Source organism: Sycon ciliatum, chromosome 1 (assembly GCF_964019385.1).
Source record: "Sycon ciliatum chromosome 1, ocSycCili1.1, whole genome shotgun sequence".
NCBI classification, from domain to species: Eukaryota; Metazoa; Porifera; class Calcarea; order Leucosolenida; family Sycettidae; genus Sycon; species Sycon ciliatum.
The window spans coordinates 41,466,544-41,491,567 of NC_088643.1; the positions used below are offsets into that span (position 1 = coordinate 41,466,544).

General features: G+C 47.7%; 2 protein-coding genes across 2 annotated transcripts in view; one reads left to right on the forward strand and one right to left on the reverse strand.

The window, feature by feature from the left end:
- The window catches only part of LOC135826428 (serine/threonine-protein phosphatase 6 regulatory ankyrin repeat subunit A-like), a 30,248-nt gene extending 12,532 nt beyond the window's left edge, over positions 1 to 17,716 (reverse strand). The window contains exons 1-17 of the mRNA XM_065339042.1: positions 17,509 to 17,716; positions 17,333 to 17,416; positions 13,358 to 13,436; positions 12,957 to 13,027; positions 11,380 to 11,580; positions 10,793 to 10,880; positions 9,848 to 9,909; positions 9,352 to 9,429; positions 7,565 to 7,690; positions 7,193 to 7,279; positions 6,248 to 6,326; positions 5,738 to 5,852; positions 4,807 to 4,953; positions 4,269 to 4,337; positions 3,176 to 3,316; positions 2,308 to 2,419; positions 1,760 to 1,831 (exon numbers count right to left, since the gene is read on the reverse strand). Of these exons, the coding sequence (XP_065195114.1) occupies positions 1,760 to 1,831; positions 2,308 to 2,419; positions 3,176 to 3,316; positions 4,269 to 4,337; positions 4,807 to 4,953; positions 5,738 to 5,852; positions 6,248 to 6,326; positions 7,193 to 7,279; positions 7,565 to 7,690; positions 9,352 to 9,429; positions 9,848 to 9,909; positions 10,793 to 10,880; positions 11,380 to 11,580; positions 12,957 to 13,027; positions 13,358 to 13,436; positions 17,333 to 17,416; positions 17,509 to 17,550 (1,653 nt within the window). The 5' untranslated portion in view covers positions 17,551 to 17,716. The remainder of the gene's footprint in view (positions 1 to 1,759; positions 1,832 to 2,307; positions 2,420 to 3,175; positions 3,317 to 4,268; positions 4,338 to 4,806; positions 4,954 to 5,737; positions 5,853 to 6,247; positions 6,327 to 7,192; positions 7,280 to 7,564; positions 7,691 to 9,351; positions 9,430 to 9,847; positions 9,910 to 10,792; positions 10,881 to 11,379; positions 11,581 to 12,956; positions 13,028 to 13,357; positions 13,437 to 17,332; positions 17,417 to 17,508) is intronic.
- A 766-nt stretch (positions 17,717 to 18,482) lies between these two features.
- The window catches only part of LOC135826437 (GPI transamidase component PIG-S-like), a 23,362-nt gene continuing 16,820 nt past the window's right edge, over positions 18,483 to 25,024 (forward strand). Inside the window, exons 1-4 of the mRNA XM_065339051.1 lie at positions 18,483 to 18,875; positions 19,552 to 19,703; positions 24,144 to 24,240; positions 24,603 to 24,701. Coding sequence (XP_065195123.1) covers positions 18,830 to 18,875; positions 19,552 to 19,703; positions 24,144 to 24,240; positions 24,603 to 24,701 — 394 coding nt within the window. The 5' untranslated portion in view covers positions 18,483 to 18,829. The remainder of the gene's footprint in view (positions 18,876 to 19,551; positions 19,704 to 24,143; positions 24,241 to 24,602; positions 24,702 to 25,024) is intronic.

Below are 25,024 nucleotides of genomic sequence, written 5' to 3' on the forward strand. Positions count from 1 at the left end.
GCCAGACCAACTAACTAACATGTGTGAGTGGGCAGGGACTGGCCAGACCAACTACGGTAACTAACATGTGTGAGTGGGCAGGGACTGGCCAGACCAACTAACTAACATGTGTGAGTGGGCAGGGACTGGCCAGACCAACTAACTAACATGTGTGAGTGGGCAGGGACTGGCCAGACCAACTAACTAACATGTGTGAGTGGGCAGGGACTGGCCAGACCAACTAACTAACATGTGTGAGTGGGCAGGGACTGGCCAGACCAACTAACTAACATGTGTGAGTGGGCAGGGACTGGCCAGACCAACTAACTAACATGTGTGAGTGGGCAGGGACTGGCCAGACCAACTAACTAACATGTGTGAGTGGGCAGGGACTGGCCAGACCAACTAACTAACATGTGTGAGTGGGCAGGGACTGGCCAAACCAACTAACTAACATGTGTGAGTGGGCAGGGACTGGCCAGACCAACTAACTAACATGTGTGAGTGGGCAGGGACTGGCCAGACCAACTGACTAACATGTGTGAGTGGGCAGGGACTGGCCAAACCAACTAACTAACATGTGTGAGTGGGCAGGGACTGGCCAGACCAACTAACTAACATGTGTGAGTGGGCAGGGACTGGCCAAACCGACTAACTAACATGTGTGAGTGGGCAGGGACTGGCCAAACCAACTAACTAACATGTGTGAGTGGGCAGGGACTGGCCAAACCAACTAACTAACATGTGTGAGTGGGCAGGGACTGGCCAAACCAACTAACTAACATGTGTGAGTGGGCAGGGACTGGCCAGACCAACTAACTAACATGTGTGAGTGGTCAGGGACTGGCCAAACCAACTAACTAACATGTGTGAGTGGGCAGGGACTGGCCAGACCAACTAACTAACATGTGTGAGTGGGCAGGGACTGGCCAAACCAACTAACTAACATGTGTGAGTGGGCAGGGACTGGCCAAACCAACTAACTAACATGTGTGAGTGGGCAGGGACTGGCCAAACCAACTAACTAACATGTGTGAGTGGGCAGGGACTGGCCAGACCAACTAACTAACATGTGTGAGTGGGCAGGGACTGGCCAAACCAACTAACTAACATGTGTGAGTGGGCAGGGACTGGCCAGACCAACTAACTAACATGTGTGAGTGGGCAGGGACTGGCCAAACCAACTAACTAACATGTGTGAGTGGGCAGGGACTGGCCAGACCAACTAACTAACATGTGTGAGTGGGCAGGGACTGGCCAGACCAACTAACTAACATGTGTGAGTGGGCAGGGACTGGCCAAACCAACTAACTAACATGTGTGAGTGGGCAGGGACTGGCCAAACTAACTAACTAACATGTGTGAGTGGGCAGGGACTGGCCAGACCAACTAACTAACATGTGTGAGTGGGCAGGGACTGGCCAGACCAACTAACTAACATGTGTGAGTGGGCAGGGACTGGCCAGACCAACTAACTAACATGTGTGAGTGGGCAGGGACTGGCCAGACCAACTAACTAACATGTGTGAGTGGGCAGGGACTGGCCAAACCAACTAACTAACATGTGTGAGTGGGCAGGGACTGGCCAAACCAACTAACTAACATGTGTGAGTGGGCAGGGACTGGCCAGACCAAGTAACTAACATGTGTGAGTGGGCAGGGACTGGCCAGACCAAGTAACTTGCAGCATGGTGCTGGCAAAACGTCCTTATACGAAAGCAATGCGTGTTTACTAAAAAAAGCCACAGGTAAGGCAAGATAAGCAGACCGTGCCACTTACTGCAAGATGCAAAGGAGTTGTAGCGGGTGCACCCTGCCGGGGCATAGTGTCTGCTGTGCTCACATCCAGTAGCTGACAAACAAAACAAGCAGCAAAACAACGTATCAAAAGCGATTTCAGACGCACAACACAACACTCCTGCCGCGATTGACCCGGCCAGCCTAGAACACCAACCTCTTTCATGCCCTCAGCCATAGCAATCAAGTAAAATAAGTAAAAGATGCACATAAGACCTGCCAGACCAAGTCAAGTGCTACACCTTCCCCGTGCTGGTTTCATGAAAGCTATGGTGTTACGCTCAGAATTGCAGATACTGCCAAGTAGCGTAGTCCCTCGCACGTGAAATGATTTCCGTATCAACATCAGTTGTGCCCGCTCAAGTACTAGTGTTCTAATAAAATCGCGCCTGATGACACCGAGGTTGAACGGCACAGGGCACTACTGCTCGATACCCTTTGCAAAGCACACGCACCAACAAGAACAAACTCTGCCACGTTGCACAGACCGGCAGTGACACAGCAGTGCTACACACGACGATGCACACCTACCATCTGCAGCGTTAACGTGTGGCCAAACCGAGCGGCATAATGCACAGGCGAGAAGCCCTTCTTGTCGCGTAGAGTCGGAGTGGCCTTGTTCATCAGCAAGTGGGCCACAACTCTAGATGAAGCCACATACACACACAAAAGACATACAGGTGTTGAGGGGAGTCAAGCAATTCCTGGTATACACACATCTAGTCAGGTAAGAACTAAGAGGGGTAAGATTAAACACCAAACAGAAACAAGATCTGACAAACCTCCATTGTTCGGACTTTAAAATGTACAAGTAGGTGGAATTTGCAGCGCACACTCCCTCAATGCTACACCACTGCCCTTCAACAGCGGTGAATACAGTATTGCAGAGACCATGTGTTGACACAGTTTGCAGGAAAGGTTCAACCATCCACATGGAAAGAAAGTAACTTGCTAGCCGCAAAAGTCGCTAAACCTGACCTTTGGAAAGGACTTATTACGAGACTTGGGCAACAGAAACTACTGTCGTGCACATGGAAATCTGGTCGAATGACCGGGGCCGGTGCCCTCAGAGCGTACAGAACGATGCATGCAGTGCACGTTTTGATCCGATGCGACCAGCCAAACTGAATGTGTGTACTATATGTGTACTCATGGCTGTATGGCCAGCGCCCTTGGGCCGCTTGACCTGCGACCGGATTGCCATGTCCACGACAGTAGCTGAAACCTCAAAGTTTTTATATGCGAGGTAGCTATATCCAAACTTCACTGTAGCTATTCTGCACTACAAAGTAGCAGAGCGCTAAACCCAACGCATACGACCGGGGTTGACCATGAACTGGTCTATCCTACAGCTAGCACTAGCACTGAGCATGTGCAGCGGTATGTTTAAAACTCTTACTTAGACTCGGAGTCGTTGGCTGCTGCATAGTGCAGTGGCATACAACCAGTCTCATCGGCAGAGTTGATATCCTCGCACTGAGACACCAGTGTCAGCACGCAGTTATACTTGGTGTGGCATGCTGCATAGTGCAGTGGAGTCCTGCAGACAGTCCACAACACACACACACACATACACTTTAGGGTTCTAGCCAGGTCAAAATAGTAGGGGGGGGCAGGGAAAACACAAAACAGTTACCCCATAACCCATTTTTCCAGTTTCCAAAATTGCCTTCCCATATCAAATGCAACGTACAGGGCGAACCCCCGACTTCACCCCAGACAAGTGTGCCTCTATGAACCCTCTGTTACAGAATATCGACCGCATTTTTGTTGAATGGCATGAAAACACAAAATCGGCAAATCAGTAGGGGGGCGCCACTCTTTCACAGGAGGGTGCATGTTGTTTGGTTCCACCTTGGAACATCCTGTCAACCTAACAACATGTACATACACGTAGTATCCGCGGGTCGGGCCAGGGCCGGGCCGGCTACATGGTACGGGGTTCTAACTGTAGCCTAGCGTAGTAAAGGGTAGTGTAGGGTAGCATGATTTTCATTCATGCCAAAACTGCTGTTGTACTCGAAGGTCTGCGCGATTTCCGCACTGTTACATGTTTCGTAGCAAGTAGAGCCGCGCAGGCTTGGATCGGCCTCACAGGCTCATAACTGCAAAAGTGCCCGCAGATGAGTGCATCCGCGGGCGAAAAGGCCATGGACACTTTTGATTCCCGCGGACAAATTTTGGTCGTCCGCAGGAATATCTCCATGGTGATTTTCCTGTAAACATGGATGTGCCTGTCGTGTGAATCGCCTATAACATTGTACTGTTCGGGCCATTCTTCAATTTTCCCAGGGGACATGACCCTTCTCCCCAGTCAGACTACTTCTAACCTCATTCCACCGGCCCAGCAATAATTAAAAACAACCTGGGAAATCCTGCAAGCCATTTTACTATTTTTGCTCAACTCTGTGACAGGCACTATGGATATTTCCAGGAAGAATTTTTTCAACATTCCAGCTAGACAGAAGAGAAGTTTTCTGCAAAGCACCTACTTTCCAAGGTTGTCCTTCTCATTCACTCCAACTCCATGCTCAATCAACAAGTCAACTAGGTCCATATTGCTGTAGTGACAAGGATAACCAACCGCACACAGATGTGTGGGCATACCAAAACCAACACAAATCCAAGCATGTGCACACACACGCACACTCACACAAGCACACACGCACGCACGCACGCACACACACACACACACGCACACACCCACCCAAGACGTCAATTCTGGCTGTGCAAACAACACATATATTGGAGGTAAGATTGAGTTTGTTACGGATAGGACATCAGAGTCAGACAGTGGAAGAAATACCTTTCTGTACGGAAAATGGGACTAGAAAAAAAAACAAGCCGTATCAGTAGCAATGCCTAAATGTGTATCAGCCCACACACATATGATCAGATTCTGCCTCAGAAAGGTCCTGGGTTGAGAGGGACAGTGCCTTACATGGTTTCAGCACCGTAACATGCTTTGTCGGTGGGTCACTGTACAAACGGGAACAAAACAACAGTACACATGCCTGCACATGCACTCACCCGGAGCACGCTGCACCGTGCAGGGGAGTGCGACCGTTGCTGTCTCTAGCCGACACGTCATCGCACACGCCCAGCAACGTTCTACAGCAGTCGGTGTGGCCGTTTAGACATGCTAGATGCAGCGGAGTCATACCACTTGGACCTCGTCTACAACAGAGAAACAAAAAATAGAACACATTCAATCAGGAACAAGAACTCTCTCAGCCAGCAGGCATCACAAATAGATACAAGATAGGGCTCTTCATCCAAGCAGTGTCACAGCTTCTTCCCTTATCTGTCAGTTTGATCTCTCATGCACACATTACGTGACTGTAGAATGCAATTCTAATAGCAAGTCAGAGACGTAGCTTACCATACTGTAGCCTACCCATATGGCTATATACATGAAGTATGGTCATTTTCAAACAGGATTTATCATCAGTGAACCTGGCGATAGCCAGGGAGCAAGAAATTTAGAAACTGATAAAAGATCACTGCAAGTACTTCCAGTGCCATGGGGTTGTTTCATGAATCATGACTTTCATCAGCAATAACCCTTGGGCATGTTCGATTGGTAGGATCCCGGAACTAGATCAACCAGATCCACTGGATCCACTGGATTTGCATCCTGTCGATTGGTCGAATCTGGATTCGGATCCGACGGATTTGGACCCACCTCGGGGAGCAGGGTCGACCGGATCCAGCGGATTCTTTTTTGCCAATCAACAGTTTTGGCATGAAAACTCCACATTCGTTCGATTGGATCCGGTCAACCCTGCTCCCCGAGGTGGGTTGGCCGGATCCGAATCCGTTGGATCCGAATCTGGATTCGACCAATCGAAAGGGTGCGAATCCAGTGGATCCGGTTGATCTAGGTCCGAATCCTACCAATGGAACATGCCCAAACTTGCCTTAAGTGTCTGCAAGGCATGCAGGCCGCAGTGCTACTAACCGATTAGCTTCAGCTCCGGAATGCAAGAGCATCTCCACTAGCAACTCATGGCCATAGCGTGCCGCGATATGAATGGGTGTGTTTCCTTGCTTATCAGAGATATTCACATCAGCGTCTGTAGAAGGAAAATGCACAAGGTGACAGTGACAATGATGATGAACGACAGCAGCATCAGCAGTAACAACGCTTCTTGTTTTACCCTGATCCATTGTGAGAATAGATATACGCAGAGCTCGCTGACTTGTCAGTTTGAGCACTCTGGCAAGGTACGTTCGGGCCTGATTTAAATCTGGCTTTGGAAATTTTATTTTCATTGCTATCAGGTTCGGCCTCACTTTCTCTGTGCTGCGCTGAGGAGTTCACAAAGAACGAAACAGCATGCTGTCCACAGATTGAGTAGTGAGAATAGATATACAAAACAAATGCAGAAGAAAAGACAAAAGAAATAGAAAGTAGTCCCCTCCCCACATGGCAGCACACTGAACAAAACAAGATCATAAAACAACGTACTGTGTCGCACAAGAGCAGTAGCTCGGGTGTACAAGCCATGGAGGGCCGTCACGTGTAGAGGTGTTCTTCCATCATTGGACTGCACAATAACGGTGATGATGATGATGATGATGATGATGACGAGGACGACAAGAACGGTAAGGACAAGGAGAGCAACAGCAATGTCTCATTGGTCATGGGTAATCGTGACAATACACACCAAGTCAACTTGATGTTCACAATCATAATTGTTGATGCAAATTCACCTACAATAGAGAGGTTCCGCATAACGTAATTACGTTAGTAAAAAAAGGAATCGATCTACGGAAAGTCTTACGTAAACTGCATGCGCATCTGTGTTCCGCCATACGGAGTTTTCAAATCACGTAGCTGCCCTTGGCAACTCCGAACGCGGCAGTGTACGACCAGATCGATCTGGGGAGAGAGTCATCAATTTGTACCCCAATCCACTTACGGACCAGCTGCGTTATCAGAGTCCGATCTACGTACTCTACGTAGACAACTTTCCGTAAGTGGAGTGCAAACTCACGAATTCACGGTTTTTTTCCCGCCCACTAACGTAAAGTTGCCCAACTTTACGTAGTGCGGAACCTCTCTAACGTATGAATCAGGTCACGTCTGGATGTACTCATGTGTGCTTACACACATCAGCTATACCAACATCAATACATGTGTGCTTACACACATCAGCTATACCAACATCAATACATGTGTGCTTACACACAAACATACAAGCGGCATATAATTGTAAACTAGCCCCGATGTCTGAAACTATTGCAGCCGAATATGTCTTGGCTGACCAGACAGGGAAAATCCGTAGTATACTTACACTGCGACTGCACAGTGTAGACAGCATGGAAAGAGTTGTTTGTTGTAACTCCGAGTTTCATGCCAAACGACAGTCACCTGCCAACAATACGCCTACACAGCGACTTTGGAACTAACCTGAATGTTGGGGTTAGCACCTTCAGACACCAGCAGCTCTAAGCAGAGAGCACCGTGATTCGATGCAGCAGCATAGTGGAGAGGTGTCTGCAGTGTAGGAAGAATAAAGCAGACGAGGTGCACGATACCCACAATACAAGCAAACACACACACACACATATACACACGTACACACACACGTGCATACACACACAGACACACACACACACACACACACACACACACACACACACACACACACACACACACACACACACAATGCACTCATTCTTTGACCGTCCACATATGGCCTCAAGGCCAAAAAAAAGAGGTACAGGAAAGGTGAAGGAGGTAAGGATAGACCAGTGGCTAACAACCCGCCGCACGACTCACCTGGCCTTTGTTATTGGTAGCATTGATCTCCGCTCCGTATGCCAACAGCTCATTGACGACAATGTCCTGGCCATTATGGCAAGCTACATGTAGTGGTGTGTTGCCATACACATTGCGTGGCTCAAGCTGCACAGAACATACACGAGAGCAAAAGCAAGCTGCCGCATACAGTGGTATCCCATACGGCTGGACATTACTATGTGTATGTACTGAAGTCGGAGCTTGAGTAGCAGCCCCTTCAGGGGATGCACACAGCTCAGTGTTTACAGACCTGGCACAGCCCAGTGTTTATAGACCTTGCACAGCTCAGTGTTTACAGACCTGGCACAGCCCAGTGTTTATAGACCAGGCACAGCCCAGTGTTTATAGACCTGGCACAGCCCAGTGTTTATAGACCAGGCACAGCCCAGTGTTTATAGACCTTGCACAGCCCAGTGTTTACAGACCTGGCACAGCCCAGTGTTTATAGACCTGGCACAGCCCAGTGTTTATAGACCTTGCACAGCCCAGTGTTTATAGACCAGGCACAGCCCAGTGTTTATAGACCTGGCACAGCCCAGTGTTTATAGACCTTGCACAGCCCAGTGTTTACAGACCTTGCACAGCCCAGTGTTTATAGACCTTGCACAGCCCAGTGTTTATAGACCAGGCACAGCCCAGTGTTTATAGACCAGGCACAGCCCAGTGTTTATAGACCTGGCACAGCTCAGTGTTTATAGACCTGGCACAGCCCAGTGTTTATAGACCAGGCACAGCCCAGTGTTTATAGACCTGGCACAGCTCAGTGTTTATAGACCTGGCACAGCCCAGTGTTTATAGACCAGGCACAACCCAGTGTTTATAGACCTGGCACAACCCAGTGTTTATAGACCAGGCACAGCCCAGTGTTTATAGACCTGGCACAGCTCAGTGTTTACAGACCTGGCACAGCCCAGTGTTTAAAGACCAGGCACAGCCCAGTGTTTATAGACCTGGCACAGCTCAGTGTTTACAGACCTGGCACAGCCCAGTGTTTATAGATCTGGCACATCCCAGTGTTTATAGACCTGGCACAACCCAGTGTTTATAGACCTGGCACAACCCAGTGTTTATAGACCTGGCACAGCCCAGTGTTTATAGACCTGGCACAACCCAGTGTTTATAGACCTGGCACAACCCAGTGTTTATAGACCAGGCACAACCCAGTGTTTATAGACCAGGCACAGCCCAGTGTTTATAGACCTGGCACAGCTCAGTGTTTACAGACCTGGCACAGCCCAGTGTTTATAGACCAGGCACAGCCCAGTGTTTATAGACCTGGCACAGCTCAGTGTTTACAGACCTGGCACTGCCCAGTGTTTATAGACCTGGCACATCCCAGTGTTTATAGGCCTGGCACAGCCCAGTGTTTATAGACCTGGCACAACCCAGTGTTTATAGACCTGGCACAACCCAGTGTTTATAGACCTGGCACAACCCAGTGTTTATAGACCTGGCACAGCCCAGTGTTTATAGACCTGGCACAACCCAGTGTTTATAGACCTGGCACAGCCCAGTGTTTATAGACCTGGCACAGCCCAGTGTTTATAGACCTGGCACAGCCCAGTGTTTATAGACCTGGCACAGCTCAGTGTATACAGACCTGGCACAGCCCAGTGTTTATAGACCTGGCACATCCCAGTGTTAACAGACCCGGGGATGCACAGTGCCCGCCGCTGGTTGACTCACACTGCATGAAATTCATACCTGGCTGGAGCAAGACACGCTCGTGATGATACGAAAACAGTGCATATCGTCTATATACATACCTCAGCGCCCAGGTCCAACAGCAGTTTCAAGGCATGCACCTGCCCATTGGCTGCAGCTGCATGAAGAGCAGTGTACATCTGCATGGGACAACAGACAGCATGGAGGAAACACACAACGCACACATAAGTGCAACAATCAGCAATCGCACAACCTCTACATCTAACAAATCAGCATTTAGTTGATCAAAATACACGTATGTTAGAGAGTAGAAGCGAGTCAAAGGTGTCGATTTCTCAGGTGCCCCGAATTCGTGAATACTAAATCGACTAAATACTGGTAGTGACTTTATCAGTAGTGATTGATTGTGAGGTTTTTCTGTCAAGTTCAGTACCATTAACAATGGTTGCTAGTGAAACCAACTGAGAACTTGAATTGATGACACATAGAAAGTACACAACGTCATAGTGGGCTGCCGCCTGTCCTTTCACAAATTGAGAAGTAGAACTGTTCCTGGACAGGCTTTAGTCTAGAGGAGTCAAGGCACAGCAACCATACCTCCTTGTCTTGAACGTTCAAGTTGCCATTCTCAATCAGAGCTAGAATACAGTCACAGTGACCTGAAACAACACATATTCATATACACACCAATAATGCACATACGCATCCGCACAGCCACACACACACACACACACACAAACATGCACGCACAAACATGCCTCCACATGTATCCGCACAAGCGCACAAGCGCACAAGCACACAACACGTACGAGTACATGGTCAGGCTGTGGACCTCACCAAGCCTCACAGTTCGTGAGGTACATACACCATGACCTAGTTACGCCCCTGTTCTGACTATGCTCCAAGCACAACACCCACACACAGCACCAGAAACAGCTTGTGAAGTCACAAACAATTCGGATATTGGCCAGCATCAATGAAGTAACTGCCTAAACAAAGTATCATGAACCCAATAAAGAACATCATCATAGCGTTGAAAATAGCATTAAAACCATATCACAACAATGGCATCAGTATTGAAAATAGCACTAAAACGGTCATAACGTGTTGCCACGACTAAGGGTACATGTATCTGACAACCCCATCACAAGAAACAGGAACTAGCAATGAAATTGTACTCCTTGTTCATTACAATGTAGTGCAAAATGTGACAGGCTCACCACTGCCACCATCAACTACATCACACTCACACACTGCCTCACACACTACATCATACTCTCACACACTACATCACACTACATGAGTAAGAACATGGTTAGCCTGAACTAGTGCATTGAAAGGGCGCACTATACGCTGGCAAATGCACGCACGTGCCCCCCCCCCCCCTAAAATTTCGACCTAGGTTCAGTATGCACACAAAGACCATGAATGACATGCAACAGCCTTCCTACACATATGCGGCCGTGCACCCCCCCCCCCCCCCCTCCCCTCCCCTAAAAGGGGGACCAGCCACGCCCCTGCAAATGTGGTACATGTACTCACCTCGGTAAGCTGCCCAATGAAGAGGTCGTCGATCCTTGCGGTCAGAAGCATTGCTTTGGGCACCTTTGGCCAAAAGGAGCGACACCATCTAGAAGAGCAAACAGAAGCCAAGTATGGAATACACATTACCACAGCGAATAACACCAAGAGTACATAGCTACCCAGAGTGTGAAACACCACATACCTGTACAATCTTTGAAATTAAAAAGAGAAGACCAAAAGTTCACAAGTTATCCGTTGTGCCCAACACTAACAATTATAAGCAGGATAGTAGTGAGTCAGAACGTGCAACAATTAGCACACCACTGACTGATGTGATACTGACATCCAACGACCTCTCCATCCCCGTCTAATCTACAACCATCAAACACAGTCATTTTCAAAGCTACATCGTTGGTTCGTGATGCAATGCCCCTGACTGTACATAAAACTATGTTGCCTGTAGCGGCCAAGCTTGCACCTTGAATGCAGGCATCAAGCTGATCACGTTATAAAAATGGTGTAATTCTGAAAATGAGTTGTGTCCGCTACCCATGGGCAGTTCCACACTCTGGGGAGTTAGGTAAGAAGTTACTAAGAACACGTACCTCCACGTGACCTTCATAAGCAGCATGATGCAGTGCTGTTCGACCAGCACGATCCGTGATGTTCAAGCTATTGACGAATGGGACTAAAACCTCGGCGCACATGACATGGTTATTGTTCGCTGCTATATGCAGTGGTGTCTGCCAATTCTTGTCGCGAGCAGTAGCATCAGCCGAGTGCTTCAGCAATGTTCGCACAACTTCCTGCAAATACACAGTGCGACAGCACATGTACAAACACACACACACCACCACCACCACCACCACCACACACACACACACACACACACACACACACACACACACACACACACACACTCACATACACAAACACACACACACACTCACATACACAAACACAAATACACAGGCACACAAACTGTCCAAAACGACAATCACAGACACCAGTCCACGCAGGGCTCAAGAGCAATTGTTATCAAGCCGTCTCCATGCTACAGTCAACGTAGCAGTGGCCGTGTGTACACAGAACACGGTGAACACAATCCATCTGCCGTCGATCTACCATTGCTTAGCGGCAAGCCAATCCTGGCCCAATCACAAGACCACCTTCCTACTGACGGTGGGATTGCTGAAAGCCAGATCTCCGCCATATTACTACCGTATGTGAAGTACACATGGTCAGTTGATAACGCAGGAGCCACTCACCAGTATCACAGCTCTATGTTCTGCCAGGCACAACATCCGACTACAGCCACCATCATCTCGATGTGCACACTCATGATTCCATCTCGAATCAACCTCTCTATTTTTCAGCTCACAGAGCTTTGATCAAATCTAATCCAACTCCAAACTCTTGGGCTTCATGACAAGGTGAGCAATGCTCTGGCGTGAACGAGCCTAGGATGTCGACAACTATAGACTGGTTGACGGCCTGGTGTGAGCCATTTGATGACCCGGCCACGGACTATAGATATTATCAAGAGTCCATAATCCCCCCAGGGGACAATGGACTCTTGATATTAAGAACAGTACATAACCCCCAAGACTGTGTGCAACTCCCTGTGCAACTGCCTGGATAACCTCCATACAGTGCTACGACGGCAGACCATCACATCACGTGCCATGGTTCCAAAGGCTACGCTGGCAAACAGTGCAACGTGACCACAAGAGAGTTGAGCCCAAAGCAGGGCTGCGTACAACCCTGCATCTATCATGCACAGGCTGCAAATAATGTGTACGGGTTGGTCACGTGATGTGAAGTTCTGCCGTGGCAGACTCCATAGCTGGAGTTCCACACTCTTGGGGATTATGTACTCTTGACATTCATTACAAAGCAGCAAGATCATCACCAGAGGTCTCTTGTCGTAATTGATGACCTATGGTTTGTCTTTCTACTCTCTGTCATCATCATAATTATGCACCCCCCCCCCCCCCCCACACACACACACGCACCACCGTGTTCCAAATCGCCTGTTTCATCTATTGCACCATCATTGATCTCTTCATGGAGTCCAGGTGGCAATGCTGGCGTGAGGCACATAATCACTGCTCAATAAGCATGATGGTATATGTACTACAGCAGTAGTACTACACTGTAGGTTGTCCACTTGTAGACTTACATCATGACCTGAAGCCGAAGCGCGGTGCAAAGGTGTTAACCAGCGGTTATCCTTGCAGTTAACTCGCGCGCCTAGGGTATTGTGTAAGGACAGACAGACAGAGAGACAGGGAGACAGACAGACACGCACACACACACACGTGCACACACACACACACACACACACACACAAATGGACACGCATTCAGGAAATCAACACACCACAAAAGAGTGCTACAGAATGCCTAAAGCGACATGCTTCAAAAATCTTGCAATGCAGTACACGTAGATAGCAACATTGTCTCCTCACACAAGAAGGTTAGCGAGATAACGAGTGGAGAAACACTACAATCAGGACCATGGAAAACAAAGGCAGGAAGTACAAGTGTACCACTAACTGTGTGCATCCAGTAACCAGCTCACCATTCAAAATCAATAGGCTAACACACTCGCTATCGCCCACATGGGCGGCAGCATGCAGTGGTGACCGACGTTCTGAATCCTGAAAAAAACACACACAGACAGACAAACAGACAGACAGACAGACAGACACACATGCATGCACAGACACAGACAGACAGACACATGTAGAGTAACAGCAGTGCTCTGTCAGCTAGTCTGCTGCTATTGTAGACTGTAAACATGGCATCTTTGTAGTGGAACATTAGAAAAAATGGTTGAACTCTTTGTTTCCCCGTGCCCCCCCCCCCCACAATTTTGTCCTGGCTATAACCCTGCTAAAACCAAGACCAGAGAGCCGTTTCTAATCATATGACGTTGGATGAGAGGGGCACCTGTGCATGGGGAGCACATTTTGGAGATCTCATGAACAGCTTCACTCTATAGTTGATTACATTCTGGGACCATTGCACCTTCATTTAATTAATCATCAGTTGTGACCCGCCCGCCACATGCGCCGTAGAAATTCTTTCCGTGCATGGAGCCTTCACTGTCGACCTTTGTCGTCAGTTGACAATGCAGGAACCGCTCAAGGCTTGCCTGGCCTGGCTAGGAATGTCAATGGAATCGAGAGTACATAACCCCTGCCACCAGAGTGTGCACGTGCCTGCATAACTATCCGGTGCTGTGACGACAGAACTCCACATCACGTGACATGGTTCACTAGGTCATGCTGGCAAGCAGTGCAAAGTGACCACAAGAGAGCTGAACCCAAAGCACTCTATTACGCACAGGGTTCAAATAATTGGTACGAGTTCGTCATGTGATGTGAAGTCCTGCCGTCGCGTGTGACGCACACCCCATAGCTGGAGTTGCACACTCTTGGGGGTTATGTACTCTTGATGGAATGGACACAATTGTTTCGGCTAATTCAATGTATTCATACATGGCACATGCTTGTTGCCAGGTGACAGCCAATGGGCCGACAGAATAAGTGGTCAAGATCAGACGATCTTGACCGCTTAGCCGGTCAAGATCAGCAGTGAGCCGGTCAAGATCAGGAGTCAAATAGCATTGCGGCGCGCATGTGCATGTACTAAGGTTTTGTCCAGCACTACCAGGTACATGCATGTCAGCATTGGTTGTAGCAAGGCAAGAATAGTACACAGACGATACTGCTTTCCGTCCATCTCCTCACCTACGTCGCTGTCTTCCGTTTATACAGGAAACGATACATTTTTCGTCTTGTACATTCAACCAATGCTTCAAATACATCTCTCATCTATTTTCCCTGTCCCGAAATGGCTGAACCCGCCCCTAAACGTTTTGCTTCCGTGACCGATGTCGATGTAGACTCCGTGATAGCGGATCGTACGCCGAAGAGTACAAGGGACAGTACGAACATCTGGGTGTCTGTTTTTGAAACATTCATGAAGAAATCTAGTTTGACGTTGGACCTAAAAGCATGCTCCAAAGATGACCTCGACCATGTGCTTTGTAAGTGTTACGTCGGAATGAGGACGCACAAGGGTGACACGTACCAGTACAACTCGAAAAAAGGATTCCAGTCAGGCATACAGAGGCATTTAAATGATCTCGGATGGGATTTCAACATATTCAAGGACTCAGAGTTTCGCCGCGCGAACGACACGTTCGACGGAATGATAAAGAAACTGAAGAGAGAAGGTGAGATGAGCCCCATTGCTCACAAGGACATTATTACCGAAAGTGACATGAACAAGATTAACTACCTATTCGACACAAAGAAGGTCGCCAAGTGCCTTGTCCAGCAGGTGTGGTTCTATGTCACCCTCCACTTCGGCATCCGCAGCCGCGAATTGCAAAGCATCATGAGGAAGGAAGATCTGGTCTTCCTCAAAGACGACAATGGTGATGATTACATCAAGCTCGGTACGGACTTCGCCCAGAAGAATCACCAGCTGGGCGCCATTGCCGCACCAGCTGGCCGCATCCAGAACGCAAGCCAAGTCTTTTCGGTCCATAGAATGATCAGTCGTCTGCACCCAGAGTGCGACCGCCAGTGCGACCGCCTCTTTCAATGGCCGAAGTTGAATTACTCTCCCCGTGAGAAGTACTGGTTTACGAAGGCCCCAATTGGAAAGAACATGCTCGGCGACATCATGAAGACAATTTCAGCGGATGCCAAAACGTCAAAAACATACACTAATCACTGCCTGAGGGCGTACACCGTCAGCCGCCTGAATACGGAGAATGTCCCTGAACGACACATTATGGCCATCACTGGGCACAAGAACGCCCAGTCCTTGACCAGCTACTGCCGACCAACGGAGGAGCAGGAACGAGGAATGGCAGCAGTTCTGGTTGGTGTACCAGCGCCGCCTGCTACAGCAACATCAGTCGCGCAACATCCGAGTTTGGGCGAGATCTGATTTATTTATTTACTGATATGCCGACAGACGCTAGTGACACCGCCGCGCGTCCACAATCACCTAGCCTCGTTGATCTTCTTTTAGCTGACCCCGTGTGCAGCTCAGCGTCTACGCCGGCCGTGTCCAGTGTCCCTCCGTCGACCGGCACAAATACCAGTACTAGTGCTTCGAGCGCCGTGTCACTACCCAGCCATCCTGCTCCGGCCTTGAGTCCTGCTGGCGTCGTTGACGCTGATGTTGACGCCCTGATTGGAAGCTTGTCGCCAGCAGAGCTTCTCGCACTGGAGGCGCCATCTGCGGCTGGTCCTCTCCTGCGCAACGCTCAGTTAAATTTTGGCTCGGGAAATAACTTCTCAGGAGCCGTTTTCAAATTGAATAGTACCCTTCACTGAACACTACCACCCATTTTGTTTTTTTCCAGTAAAAGGTAAGCCGTGATTTACACCTGCACCAGTCACAGAGACGCGCAGGTGAATTTTAGATCTGCAAATACCGTCTCTGTAGCCGTTCTCAGCTTTCATTTCATACTACAGTATCACCCACTTTGCTTTCCAATGCGACACTGTAGCGGAATGGACCTCTTCGGGACCGAGTAAACTTGATTGTATGGCGTGCCACGTGTGACTCAGATTCATAATCCTACGAAGCTGCATTGTGCATGCCGCTCTGATCAGGGCCTTGGTAATTTTTTTGTGATCTTGCCGTCGGTGTCGACGCCTATTCCAATTTCCATGTTACTCTGCTTTTGAACAGTATCACCAGTTAATTTTTTTCGTAGTGAAAGCTCTGTGTTGATCTGCAGCTATTCCAGTGAGCAAGACGCGCAACACATTTTCGGATGTTGAATTATATTTTCAGTGGCCTATCTTAGTTTCCAGTTCATGATGAAATAAATATTACCAACCACTTTGAACCTGACTTTAATCTGATCTTATCTGGACCGAGTGCTGTTGTTCGTCGGGTGTGCCGTAGGTGAATTGCCGAGTGAAGTTAGTTGTTCGGGAGGTGGGCCATGTATGAACCACGATCCTACAGTTGCGTCGGGCGGGGCTACGCCCCTTGGGCGTCGCGACCTCGGGCGAGATCACTCACAGACCTCGGCAAGATCAGAGCGTCTTGCCCTCGCAACTGTGTAGGATTGTGTATTTCATCAATGCCGCACTAACACAGTCATGGTCAGTCCCAGTTCGTCCATGCCCATTGCCATCATGCTTATACCGGGTGTGTGATAATGTGTAACGACATGACTGTACTGGTTTGTACTGGCAACAACTGCAGTCTTGTCCTTATGTCAGTAGACTCACACTGTTCTGCACTACTTCACAGTGGTCACACCACACACATTCACACACCACACCACACACACACATTCACACACCACACCACACACACACATGCACACACACCACACACACATACACACACACACACACACACGCACACACACACACGCACACACACACGCACACACACAATCACAAGCGAAGGCATGTAGGAGTGTATCGAAGCAAGCTTGAGTGGTTAAGCTCAACTTGTGTGACACAAAACAATCATCAACGTAACAAAACATTACGCAAGCAGGGCTAACCTGGACGTTCACATCTTCACGATTTTGGATGAGCTGGCGAAGCTCATTGACATTGCACTGAAAGCAAGCCTGGACCAACGGATGCTGAAATTACGCCACCACCAAAAATAGCAAAGCACTCTCATCACATAATTAGGTCAAGAAAAACAACTGAGAAAATTGGTAAATCAACGAACCAGGTCAACAGGATTCGAAGAGAACACACGACGATTGGCCATGAGGAGCGTTCGCAATCTCCACAATACTAGCACGTTAGTCCTTTTCAAACACTTGTAGTCACATTGTCCAAGTAAGTTAGATATCCATCTCGTCTCATGAAAATAATTTGCATTCAACCCAACGTCAAATTTTCCAGCAGAGAATAATGTTCAGTTGTTGAAAATAGTGTTCAGCGTGCATACCGCGTACCGGTCATCAACGGAAAAATACCACTAGCGCCAGCTGTAGCGTGCATCAAATGCATGCGCCAGGAACAGCAGAGCCTTTCTGTGGGCCAGGTCAAGTGGTGTGTCTCGTACCACGCGCCACAGCCACATAGCGATACATATGTAAAGTCCAAAAATACGTGCACCTCGCGTGAACACCGGTCCATTTTTGGCTCGATGACGGTAACCACTATTCACGGGTCCGGCGCTATAGCGCGCCCAGCGTTCCGCCGTTCGTAGCAGTAGGCGCGACGGCCGGGTAGTGCTGACCCGAATTTGCCAGCTGAATCTCGATATTTTGCGGCATAATTTTGCTCGTGCATCGTCGAAATTTTGCTTTCATTTTGCTAGGCCACTCGATATTTTGCTCCCTTTTTGCTCCAAAATTTGTGTCACGTGTGAGAAAACTGACCGAAAGTGGGTTACGTGTTGGCAAAAATGAGAAAAAGTGAGTCACGTGTTGGTAAAATTGTGCCGAAATGAGTCATGTGCACCGTATATGTGTAAAATCTCCCAATTCCCAGCCAACACACCGATATTTTGCTCCATTTTGCCAGCAAAAATTCCCTTTCAAAATTCTTCGATATTTTGCTAGAAGAATTGCTAGCAAATTCGGGTCAGCACTACGGCCGGGCCGGGTTCACACTCGATCACGTGCCTTGTTACAAGTGCGGTGACGTAGTACTGTACTGCTGCAAATTTTCAAAAAATTATAGAATATTATGTAATTGTTTTGAGCAATTTTACTGCGAATAGCTAGCTAGCTTGCAGTTGCTGTACCTTTAGCTTTACTATTTGCAGGCAGCACTGACAAATTGCAAAGCATGCTCTTGGTGTATCGGTTTACCATTAACCATTAATTTCTTCCACGCGTAATTCATTTACTAGTTATCTGTTACGATAGACTAATCTTTCTAGTGGTAAACTCTTGCTGAATGATTGGCCACACAATTTCCAAGGCATGTGCGTGACGACTGGACGTAATCTTCATACACTGTGTCACTCGTCGGCATAGACATACTAGTAATCATTGCACGGTAGCAGAAGTGAACCACTGGTTTCAAACCTCGGCATGGACACTTTAGAAAAAGTTCAATCAAATTCACAAGAATTAGCTGGTAAGTGCTATACTCTCGTTATGATCTCTCCTTGCGTCTTTACAAATTAGATAAATATGTATAATACACAGTAATCCTCACGCTCGATATAAAGTCTCTACACCTCAGGTCGATACGTTGTAAGTTAGTGTAATCACAAGCCAAGCCGATACCAGTATGCTATAGACCTTTCCGACACAAATATGAAAAAGAGCCGTGATTTAGTAGACCCCTCGGCTGTTCAGATCTGCTGCAGGGAACGATTAGTGTTACGAAACATATCTATAGCGGGCATTCGTAGTTAATTACTTACTTTCTCCAGCAGAGGTGGCGAGACACACACACACACACACACACACCATGTACCATGTATACGCCCGTCGCAAGAGAAGCTCGCAAATCTGCAAATGCACTGGATGTGCACCCACAGATTTTGTCTTATAGCAACGATAGCGATCAAGATCCGAATGAGACAGATCAAGACTTGCGCCAGATAACTGTCTAATCCACACAACTGGCATGCCATGTGAATCGACCACCAATGCACACCTGGCACCACACACACACACACACACACACCTCACACACACACACACACACACACGCGCGCGCGCGCACACACATGCAATAAAGGAGTGCTGGACCATGGCTGCGTATTTTAAAAGCTGCCATTTCTTTCTCGTCGTATGTGTAACAGACAAACTTGCAGACCAAAAGTTGCGTCTATGGACCACCTTCATGGTGTTTATTCTCTTGGCTGGGTTCGGAGTACCTTTGTGGTGGTCAACAACTACGGTGTATCGTGCTACGTTGCCAATGCAGCAGATCAATGACCTGTCACTAATGAAGGTATCGATGACCGCATTGTGTGCGTTTTCTTCTAACATCCATGGTGTTTCAAAATTTTGAAGGACGCTTCACGCAGCTTCATTACACTTGAATAGTCCACTTCATTCCTGATGCTGGTCATGAAGACCGAAACGTTGAAACTATACCTCTAATGGATTTATGTGAAATGCAGTGCTCTCTTGAGTGCAGGCAGGTTGCCTGCAAACTATCCATGTTGTTGTTTTTTTACGAGAGAAGGCCTCTTTTACGGGCGAAATAAACACAATGAATGGAAATGCAATACAAGATTAGCAGTGATGTATTAAAAGGATTATTCGGATATTCGGAATATTCTAGAATACCGACACCAGAAAGAATATTCGAATGCATGCAGTAACGGGTTTGAGGGAAAGACACAAACGGGAAAAGTCTGAAGAAAAAATTGCCTGTCACCGCTCACCACCAGGATTTACCAGATATTGGCTTGAGGCCAGCGATGCTCTAACCACTGAGCTAAGGTGTTACCACGGAGGCCAGGGTTGAGAAATGTGAAGTTTCGTTTCCACCGAGAGCGCGCAACAAAATATGTGTTTTATCTTGTAGCCCTAGTCGTGTAGAGTCGCCTGCTTCCTTCATACACTGTCTTCTGATATTATACATGTACATGTTGGTTGACAGTGGTGTTAGACCCGGTTCTGGCCCTCTCTATTCTAGGGGAGTTGTCTTAGACTTCTCGTACCGTCAGTCTTGTATTCTGTGTTCACTCCTGGATGTCTTCTGGATACTCCTAGACTTAGTAGCGAGTTTTGTTCTGAATTGTTCTTCTTTCTTCTTTTCAAACTCTTTTTTTAACCTTTTGAGCACGACGCTACCTGAATGCCGCCCCACTTCAACACCTGCAAAAATCGCGTTTTTCCTATGAAAGCAGTAGCTGTTCAAGGATCGATAACTTTACCTTCCCTTGGACGAATTCCACGATCTTGAGCTTCCTGCAAAGGTCTTGAGGCGAGGAACAAAGTAGTTCCAAGCTCAGCTCGGAGCGACACCAAAAGCCCATGCTACAGTCTGGCAAACTTCACGCACGCGCTCGACAGACTTGAGCACGGCCAGGAGATCAAATCCTCAGCTGCCATTTCACTCTCCTTGCTCGTATTGGGCTCAAATTTTTTTGAGGACTCCCCAGATCCGCTGCCATCATTTGAATCTAGTTTCCATGGCAGCAGATAGCGCGAAAATGATCGAAAATGGAAAATACGTGTTCTGCAGAGTACGCAAAAAATCGATTTGAATTTGCCGTGTCGAGTCGCATATCTCAACAACCCGGGGTCGTATCGCTTCGGCAATTGTTTCTATGGCAAGCTGAGAGTTTTCTCTTGCAGATACATGTTTCAATCGTGAGAATCGGCCAAGAATTGACCGAGTTACGATAGTTTGAACTCACGCGGTTCATGCAAATCGCGCTTGTACGCTATGTACACTCACGACGTAATAATACGTCACGCGTGGGAGCAGTGACACTGTACGTGACGTAATAATGCGTCATGCGTGCTCAAAAGGGTTAAAAAGAGGGTCAGAACCGGGTCTAACACCCATACGGTTCAGATGGTCGCGACCGACCGGGGCTCTACCAACCGTGGATGGTTGTAGAAAGGCGCTGTGTTTGCGAACACGGTGTCCTCCACCTTGTTACATGCTGTCAACCAACAACATGTACATGTATTATATCAGAAAACAGTGTATGAAGGAAACAGCTGACTATTTCATCACACGCAGAGATAAAGCATACAGTACTTTAATCCACAGTACAGGAAGTCAGTCATAATAGTCAGTCATAATTATGTACGCGTACATTGGTTACGATTCCGGCAGTCATGCGCATAAAAGTAGACAGAAGGCCAGTTTCGCCGGCTCACAAGAGTGCTTAAGGCAACAAGTCACACGGAACATGTACATGATTGCACATGTACATATTTCATCGATAATAAATTAATAATGTGTACAAGAAAATTATGTCCATGCTCTAGGACATAATTTTAAACATTAAGATGCAGTCATCAAGTTTGGCTTCGAGTCGACTCCGGATAGTCGAATATCATTGTCAATACACGACTATTATAGAAGGCTGTCGTTGGATATGCTTCACGTATTAATTATCTGCTAAGACTCGGGTATCTTCCACTATCTTGCACAAGGACCAGCCCCATGCACAAGATTGTTCACGGCAGTGAGGAGAAAAATGTCATCAATTGTCATCACTCAAGGCATTGTCTCTATTCTGACAGCTTTCTGCACAGCCACACACATCCTTGCAGCGCAATGACTGGGCTTTGTAGGAGCAGCGACCTCCACTGCAACCGCTCTTGCAGCTGCACTTGACAAACCCAAGGAGGGCCTTTGGGAGCAGGCTCCAAGGATAACCAGTCAACTTGGAGCTTGCCATCCATGAGCTTCCAGCCTTGACCATCGCTGCACGGAGGAGTGATGTCAGGCTTGGGCTCCAGCGCCCGTCTCCATACAGCAGCTTGATAGTTTGCTCTGGCAATGTGCTTTAGCAAAGCATCTCTGCATGAAGGCAAGCGGCTGGAGTCTTTTGATGTTTCTGCGCTGGAGAAAAGCTGATACCGTGCATCGTTGATGTCGGCAACACCACATTCATACAGCAAGCAGGTAAACTGCTCAATGGGTGGTACGTGGGTGGAAGAGATATTGAAGGTTTGACCCAAGGAGGACATAGCAGCACAAGCACTGGATCCCTTCTCACCATCAGCACGTATCAGACTGAAAGCTGCTGCCTCGCCACGGCCATGGAATGCACTGCCTGTTTCACATCCAGTGAAAGCATGCATGCCCAACAGAGCACTGCAAGCCGACTGTTCAAGCTGACTTCCAATGGCCTTCATGTCAAGTAACCTCACATTACCCCTGGAGCCAGTGAGGAAGTACAGATTCGCTTGCTCCGGAAATGATGCACTAAGGCAGCATGCAAGAACAGCTACATCAGTATCTGGTGACTTGATGGTGATCGATGAGTAGCCATTGTCAACAGCATGCTTCCCATGCAGCAAGAGGCGAGTATCAGCTTCCTCATGTGCGCACTTCAGCTCAATGCAAATTGCCTTGATCATTCCAGAACCAACAGTTGATGAAAGCTTGATACATAGATCTCCAGCCGTGGCAAAAAGCGCTCTCCCACAAAGATCAGCTGTGCTGTTGCACCATTCTGCCATGAAGAAAGAGATGAGCTCTGTCTTGTTCTGGCTATCGCTGAGAAACTTTGACCATTGTGCTGTTAGAGAGACTTTTGAATATGAATGATGCCAACTCTGAAAACGTACCTGGTATAGACTTCTGGCTCAGTGCTTGCAACATGGCCATTACATCAACAATGAGGGCACTGGACTCAGCGGGAGCAGTTTCAGGCAAACTTGCAGACGGTGATACTTTCTCAAGTAACTGAAGCAGGGCGGACTTGTTCGTCTTCGCCAAAGTGCCATCTGACGTAGCGCACTGGACTTGGCGAGAGCAGTTTCAGGCAAACTTGCAGACGGAGATACTTTCTCAAGTAGCTGAAGCAGGGCGGACTTGTTCGTCTTCGCCAAAGCACCATCTGATGTACACAGAGACAGCAGAGCCGAGCCAAGTGGGTAGGACAGAACTTGTCGTACATCCATATGCTGCCGGCTTTGGGCTATTACATCCATCTTGCTGAATGGAGCATAGTCAGCACGCAGGACGGGAGTTGATTTGCGTTGACTTGACACCTTCTGCTTTTGTGTGGCAAAGGTCTTCAACTTCAGCTTTGGCAAGGGTCAAGGAACTATTACTTCTTGTTCTCTAGCACAAGCCTTTCTTCTGTCATCCCAGCAGAGACCGTCCAACATGTTCTTCAGACTTCGTAACTCACACTTCCTGTGAATCCACACGTGCAGTAGCATTCGAATATTCCATAACTCGAAAAATCCGCGCTGCATCGTTGTATTATGCAGCTCCGGCCATGATCTCCTCCGTACTGTTGAGGTCGAGGATGATAGTGAAGAAAGTATGTTCTGAGAACTGTGAAGCTTGTTCTTTGGTGAAATTGCTCTTTCACCTGTGGATATTTACTATGCATGTGATCAGTAGACACCATAACTGGTGGGTCTGGTTGAGTGAAGTGACTCGGCCACATCAGAAGAAGAATTATAGAAAATTCGTTTGTTCGCCAAAGCAATATTCGAGGGAATATTCGTTCGAAGAAAACCCCATTGGTTGCATCACTGAAAATTAGTAAAAATAAAGAATGCTGTCGATGCTGTTTTTCTTTCTGTGCCAGTATACATCGGTATGCTGTGTTTGATGAACTCCTAGCCTGTTTGTTCTTTGGCACTGCATTCTTCGGCGCCCGACAGTACTGCAATTTTCATCACGGGATTGATTTATGCACATTGCTTGTTTCCTGTCTGATCTTGTGTGTGGGTGTAGGTACAAGTGAAAGTTGAGCTGGAGCTTCTACTTGAAGTGCAGCAGCTAGGGCAAGCAGCAAACCTGCAATCTAGCTTGGAAGCACTGCTAAGACAGAGTATGTTCAACTGTGTTAGTGTGTACAGAGTACACATGTGCATGGATTTGTAAAGTTGAAGACTAAAAATAGTAAATACAAAAGCGGCCCAGTGGTTTAGGCTACAGGCAGAGCCAGTCGGAGCAGCTCAATTTGGTTTTACATGTAGCTACTTCGTATGTAGTCACTAGTTGTCCGATGCTAAGCATGACGTCTAGGTGTCCAAGGCATTTGTTTTATAAGAATTACTGACTAGCAGTCCTGGCTTTGTTTCTTGTCAGACGTTGTTGCTAGCATCCACACATAAGTTATTTCAGATCCGTGTGGTGCATCATTGTGCTGTGTGTGTGTGTGTGTGTGTGTGTGCCGTGCTCACTCTTTAGATTGTGAAGACGCTCCTGTCTGCGTGAACTATGACATCACCGTTTTACCATACCCGGATTGGCTGAGCACATCTCTCAGTCATGGAGGTAATATAAAAGGTAAGCATGTATGTTGTATGAGAAAGTTCACAGCCTTCTCCTCGCGTGCGGTACAAGCTGGCCCAAACTGGACATCCGAAAATATGCACAATGTGTAAAAAAAACTTTAAAAATACTACGCCTGGTAGTACATGTGAGGAATAGAAGTGAGTCGCTATACGTGTACTTGATGTGTACGCATACTAAACACACACCTTACCGAGGACGTGCACTGTGCTGCATTCTTACACATCGCAGTGCTGTGTAGCCTTTGGTTTTGTAATGATTCACAGAGTAGGTGCGAATGTACTTCGAAGTACAACCTTCGGTTGCTTTGACGGCTT